The 6,474-nt window shown below is 46.7% G+C and overlaps 1 protein-coding gene and 1 pseudogene across 1 annotated transcript; one reads left to right on the top strand and one right to left on the bottom strand.

Moving 5' to 3' along the window:
- The first annotated feature begins 1,945 nt into the window (after positions 1-1,945).
- LOC117903018 (protein FAM50 homolog) lies at positions 1,946-3,105 on the top strand. The gene is given in 5 exon segments (XM_034814756.1): positions 1,946-2,247; positions 2,250-2,311; positions 2,313-2,531; positions 2,533-2,647; positions 2,650-3,105. Coding segments are annotated over 5 exon segments (1,074 nt in total). The 5' UTR covers positions 1,946-1,985; the 3' UTR covers positions 3,066-3,105.
- Positions 3,106-4,366: 1,261 nt separating this feature from the next.
- On the bottom strand, positions 4,367-5,638 carry LOC117903017 (annotated as a pseudogene).
- Positions 5,639-6,474: the final 836 nt, after the last annotated feature.

Raw genomic sequence — 6,474 nt, 5'->3', positions numbered from 1 at the left:
CGCACGCCCCGACTCCCCACCCCACCAATTAGCCGCAGCATCCTGAGAATTCTGTGGCACTTGCCACAAGGGATGGCAGGGGTGTGGATGGGTTGGACTTCAGATGAAATATGCCAGGAATGAGCTCTAGTTTTATGACAATGTTTGCTGCCTGGATAACGACAGAAGCGTCTGGGCCATGAGCTGAATGCGTTGCAACAGTTAATGATTTTATTGGCACTTCACTCGACTTGCGTGCGGGGTGCGGCAAAGGGCAAAACAGACGGGATAGGGGGGAAGCTGAAGTGGGAAGGACAGGAACGAGGAGCATCCTCATAAACAGGCAGTGGGGCAAAATTTATGACTTGGCCTCATGAATATTATCAATGTCAAGAACAGAGAACCGCCAACGCAGACGCCAAGTATCGTCTGCGTATCCTTCATCCTTCCATGCCGTTACTGCGCTCGTCGTTGTCTCATCTTCATCTTCGTTGCCGTCAAGTTAAAGTCAGAGCAGTGCTAGCCAAGCAGAAATCTGAGTGCACGCTGGCCGGATGGACGCGGAAGGGACACTGCATGAAATCGGAAAAGTCTTTCGCTTAGCTTAAATGGCATTTCAATTTGGCACTTCCGCCCAACGCCTGGCACAGCGCGACGCTGGCGCCCATTGCTTGTCGCTGGCACTGCTCTTTGTCCCTAATGTCCTTGCTTCCTCAACACAACACAACACGACACGCACCCAACCAAACAGAAACTCTCTCTCCCACGAAGCACTGTCCCAGCCCAAATGTAAATAGGAGACTTTGGGTTTTCAGCTACTGGTTTCTGGCTAATTACACGTTACAATTCACTCAGGCCATTTAACTGCTGCTTTCAAATTTGAACAATTTTGGGAAACACTTTCGCGGCGAGCCACACGATTGCGCGCGTTCATCCAAAGAGGTTGAAAGTTCCGATTCTAACTATTATTCAATATTTATTGATGGGGTTATGTGTATGTATTTTTATGATATTATCTGGATAACTGTGGATTTATCAACGGAACTAATTTTATAAATTTCGAACAAAATCCGACACTATTTCTGTGTTTTCTTGTCCCGCGGCGACAAAGATTGCCCCAATCCCCAATCTGGCGTCCTGGCAGGGCGATGGCGTTTCGAATGTTGCCGTTAGTCCCCGTGTTGCTTACAGCATTGTAAAGTGGCGTCGTAGTTGAAAGCTCGCCGGAAGGACTTTAAAAGGACAAAAGCTTTTTATCAAACCAAAGTAACTGGCGATTTTGCACACTACCAGTAGATAACTGCTATGGTGTTGCGTTTTGCAGCACCACAAAACTGAGTGCCGCTTTTTCATAAAACTACCGATAATTATTAGTTTTTCCTTATATCGCAAAGAAGCCAATAAAAATGGGTCGGGAAAACCACCAATCTTTTATGCAAAAAATGATTCATCAATCAGATGAAATTATTGTTCAAGTGTTAAAATCTTTGCAAGCTAGTAATATTAAACCAGAAGATGAAAGTCGTGGAAAATGGTTTAGGATCAGTACATTTCGAAGACATTTGTTGGCATATTTCTGAGGTCGGGTGGTGTATTTGATCGATAAGTCCGCGGTCACACTCTGACCGTTTAGACGCTGGAAAAGATTTCCCCTGACCATGAAAAATTCAAAACATATTTATAAAATATGAGGTTATAAGGTATACAATCCAATAAAAGGAGTATTTATAATAAGCAAAATTGATTCTTCTATCGGTTTTAATGATCGTTTTATTGTTTAAAAGTCTTTGCAAGCTAGTAATAAAATAGAAGATCAAAGTCGAGGAAAATAATTCAAGATTCACGGTATATTTACAGTATATTTTGAAAATGCAAAGGGATTTTTGGTATGTTTCCGAGGGTCTGTCATCGGTAAAACCACGGTCACACTGGTAGCACCATCAAAACAATAGTAAATAAATAAATTTACTTGATTTGACTAAAACCGAAACTAACAACGCAAAAACATGGCCCACTACAAGGGTGCCGCCAGCGAGGCGGGGCGAGCCGCCCAACTGATGAAGAAGCGCGAGATACAGCAGCAGGAGATCGAGTTTCGCAAGAAGAAAATCGAGGAGGAGCTGAAGCTGGACAAGATTGAGAACAAGTTCGCCACGCACTACGATGCCGTTGAGCAGCAGCTCAAGACCTCGACCATCGGTCTGGTTACGTTGGATGAGATGAAAGCCAAGCAGGAGGACATAGTACGCGAACGGGAGAAAAAGCTGGCACAAAGAAGGACGAGAAGGACCGCGAGAAACAGCGTGCCCTGGAGGCCATTCAGGCTGAGAAGAAACAAGCAGAAGCGCCAGATTCAGGCATTATCTTTCAATCTTGCCGACGACGAGGAGGGCGATGAGGATGCCAAAGACGACGAAGACCACGAAAGCGACAAGGAAGAGGAGGAGAAGCCGAAAGTTGCCAAGTGGACAGAGATGCAAGACGAGATCGTGCCTCTGAAAAGGAAGAAAATCTGTAAAAATCCTGATGTGGACACCTCCTTCCTACCCGATCAGGGAGCGCGAGGAGCAGGAGAATCGACTGCGCGAGACCCTGCGCCAAGAGTGGGTAATGCAGCAAGCGGAGCTCAAAGACGAGGACATCTCGATCACATTCAGCTACTGGGACGGCTCGGACATCGTCGCAATGTGCAAATGAAGAAGGGCAACTCCATCTACCAGTTTCTGCAAAAGTGCCTGGAGCTGCTGCGCAAAGAGTTCATTGAGCTGAAGACGGTCATGGCCGACCAGCTGATGTACGTAAAGGAGGATCTGATACTGCCCCACCCACTACTCCTTTACGACTTTATTGTGACGAAGGCTCGTGGAAAATCCGGTCCACTGTTCCAGTTCGATGTCCATGACGATGTGCGCATGATAAGTGATGCCTCCGTGGAGAAGGAGGAGTCGCATGCCGGCAAAGTGCTACTTCGCTCCTGGTACGAACGCAACAAGCACATATTCCCCGCCAGCCGTTGGGAACCGTACGATCCCACCAAATCCTACGACAAGTACACAATCAAGGACAAAGACAAGGCTAAAAAGTAATGTTAATGTGATATTTACTTTAATTAATGTCATACCTCAAATAAAAATTTTAAAAATATCAAGTCAGTCTCTGTTTGGAAGTGATTGTCTATGGCTGGATATCTAAAAATATTAATAAATAGTGAAACATTTCCAGCATAAAATGATTTAAATATCTTTTTACACAAAACAGAACTAGGTAAACAAATTTACATGGTATACTACATACAAACTACATATTTATGTAATTAAGTCTTTTTTTCGACAAGTCCGCGGTCACACTGGTTGACATTATCAAAAAAAAAAACAAATTCTTCCCAAAATCGTACGCGCCGCTAAAGTTTAAATGAATATGTTGGCGAACAGGCGCCGTATTTTGTTTTGAGGCTTTGCCGAGCGCGGACCGAACGACGAACAATAACGAACATCAGCGAAATAAGCTTTGCCGGGTAAGAGCTCAAGCTGCTTGCGGTGGCTTCCGATACGTAGATATAATAACAATAACAATGGCTAATTTATTCTCCGCTCCCCTAATCAACAAATGTAATGTGTGTGTTTGGGCTTTGTAGAGTTGGTGTTATGCCGTAATTGCCAATCAATCAAAACGACAAAACCAACAATGTACTATTTACGACGTAGGCAAAAGATCGAAACGGAAAGGTTACGAAGCGCTGAACAAAGTGAGCAGAAGAGATATTGTTAGAAACTTGTTTTGTGCTGCAAAGCAATTTTTTCCTCTCACTTCGCGTGCGTACCAGCGGTTCAAACACAATTGAACATGCTTGGTGGGAATTTTAATAGACCAACAGACAGCAAAATATTTGGCATTCTTTTGAACGCTCATGCAGCCCACAGCTGGAGTGAAGTGGAGGTGGAGGTGACCCTGGTTGTCCAGTTTTCATCCGTCAGCGGATTCTTTGTCGCTGAGTACGGTGGTGGGGTTGGGTTTGCAAATGTTTTTAGATTTATGAAACTCGATAAGATATAATTAACAACCCGCTGATGTGGCTGTTTGAGAGGCGACTGGCGTTAATCACCAAAGTATTTATGGCTTAATTGTGTTTATTTTTTTTTTCTTACAGGACTTGTTGTGCGCGCTGATAAACGTGATTCATCTGAACCAACAAGCATTCCAGTTGGGAATACATTACGGCACGAGCAGCTAACATTTAAAATGAAATATTTCGGCGGCGTCGAAGGGTAAATAATTCCACCAGTCGTGATAACAGTCTTGATTTCAGCCAGCCAGCCACGACTTATCATTTGCATCTTCTAGACAGTCCTTAGTCGAGGCACTTCAATAACCACATGTCTTAGTTTTCTTAAACTAAAAAGGCGTACAGATTAGAGGCCGCTTTGATGAACTTCACCCTAGTTTCGTTTCGGGTATTCTCTTGCTTGTTTCGTGATAGACTCTTTGAGCATCCATAAAAGGCTCTGTGGACTGTGGGTATCTCAATGGAGTCCTCCTTCTGAACACTCTGCAAAGGCAATCAACAGGCGTGGTATGGCCGTTGCCGTCCCTGCCGATTGTGCGCATGCAGCACTTGTCCATCGCTGGCAATGCGGTATTTGACGCCTGCGCCAGCTTGGCCTGATGGTCTACCAATACCGATTGCTGGCAGCCGGAGATTTTGCCCCACATCTGTCGACCGGGCATCCACGCTTCTATGTCGTACTTCTGGTACTACGGCGCCCAGCTCACAAGGCGGCATGTCGAGCAGTCGGAAATTGATGCGCCGCCGCTGGGTGCAGGTCCAGCTCATCGTTCTTGAACTTTCTCCAGCCCGCCTCGGACTGACCGGGGTGGGAAGTTGGCGGCATCTCCCACCTTGGTGAACTGATGCAATCTGATAAATGCCCCTTTTTCCACCTGCAGCCCGGATGTCTCCGCCCGGTAGCGGCGCGATCAATAAGTAGTCACCTTGAGCGGCAGCAGCTCCTCGGGCAGCACCTTTATTGGCAAAAATCCGCCAGCGCCATTTCCGACGTCCCAGAGAGATACCCCAGTGTCCAACTTGTAGACCCACCGGGTGCGTTTCTACCTTCGGTGCGCATGCCACACGACTCGATGACGATCACTTTGGGCAGTATGTCCGGCACGGAGATCAGCTGGAAGCCATGCTTCGTGACCGACTCGAGGGCATACCGTATTGGCGGCCTGTCTAACATGGCCAACCGTCCGGTCAAGTAGTAGCTCTGTGGCCCGTATAGTTTCCGGCGGTGGTCCATGCGATGCTGCCCGAGTCGAGCCAGCTCCGGAGAAAACCGCAGGCTTGGGTGGCATCTTCCGATGCGCGTACTGAACAGCTCCCGCGGCTGTTCCCCGTAGTCCAGCGGTCGCGGATATTGACGATGGGCAACTACCCCAGTTCCTCCATACCAACTGTTGCTCCGCCCGATCTCCGCCACAGAGGTTTCGATAGAAACTTTGGATGAGCGGCGTTGTTTCTGTGATGGCGCAGCACCGCATTTCCTTTCCAGCTCATCCAGTTGGGCGCTGGATTTGAGCCGGTTGCCCACTACCGCTGTGGGGTCATGTGCGAACTGTTGTTGTTTTGACGACCCCGCTGCCGACGTAGCGGCGGCAGTTTCTGAGCGTTAGTCAGCAATTTCATCTTGATTAATTAAAGGTTTTATTGCCCGGTCAGGCGGCGCCGCAAGTTAGATAGTTAACTGAACATTAAATGCTTTTCGCCACACAAAATGATAAAAATTTCACCCGCGCCGCCCCGGTTGTTTGGTAATAACTAAATCGGGTTGGCAGCGCCAGCTTCAAAACCTCCAGCGTTGCCAGATTAGCTGTGCCTTTTCAATGTAATTATCAGGGTGATATCGATGAAAGTAACGTTAATTGTGCCCCTATTTTAAAGCTTATCTTTATTTGAAGTTATATATATTTACCGCATGCAGAATAGTTTAATTGGGATATATATCTGGAGCTCTTTGGGTTCTGTTCCGCGTTTGTTCAATCCAATTTGTGCGTGTGGACACGTTTTAACTTAAGTGAATTCATTTATCAATTGAAAAGTTCAATTCCAATTTGTCGTCGCTGGCTTTGTTAATTTAATTTGATTTAACCGACATATTGTTCGCCGGTCACGACCTTAAACACCCTATTGTGTAAGAATAAGTGTGCTTCCATGGGAGGGCAGCAGATCAAGGGTTTAATGGTTTAATGAATGGGGAGTCATTACTCTGTCTCTGTCCTGCTATTGCAGCGGTGCAACGCACTCCAGGCTGAATGCATCTGTGATGAAAGTCGACAGTCCATTAACAGGCTCCAGCGGTCTGGGCACCAACCACTGAAGTATTGGTATGTACCGGAATATTGCACGACGCATCGCCGACATGGTGGAGCGGGCCAAGGAGGAGGCCAACATATCGAGGGAGACTCCCTGACCAGTTTGGGTCTCAGTCTGAGGGTGCG

The sequence above is a fragment of the Drosophila subobscura genome, unplaced genomic scaffold (assembly GCF_008121235.1).
Source record: "Drosophila subobscura isolate 14011-0131.10 unplaced genomic scaffold, UCBerk_Dsub_1.0 Contig_20, whole genome shotgun sequence".
NCBI lineage: Eukaryota > Metazoa > Arthropoda > Insecta > Diptera > Drosophilidae > Drosophila > Drosophila subobscura.
The sequence above is the reverse complement of the archived record's forward strand: the minus strand, read 5'-3'. Positions and strand labels throughout refer to the sequence as shown.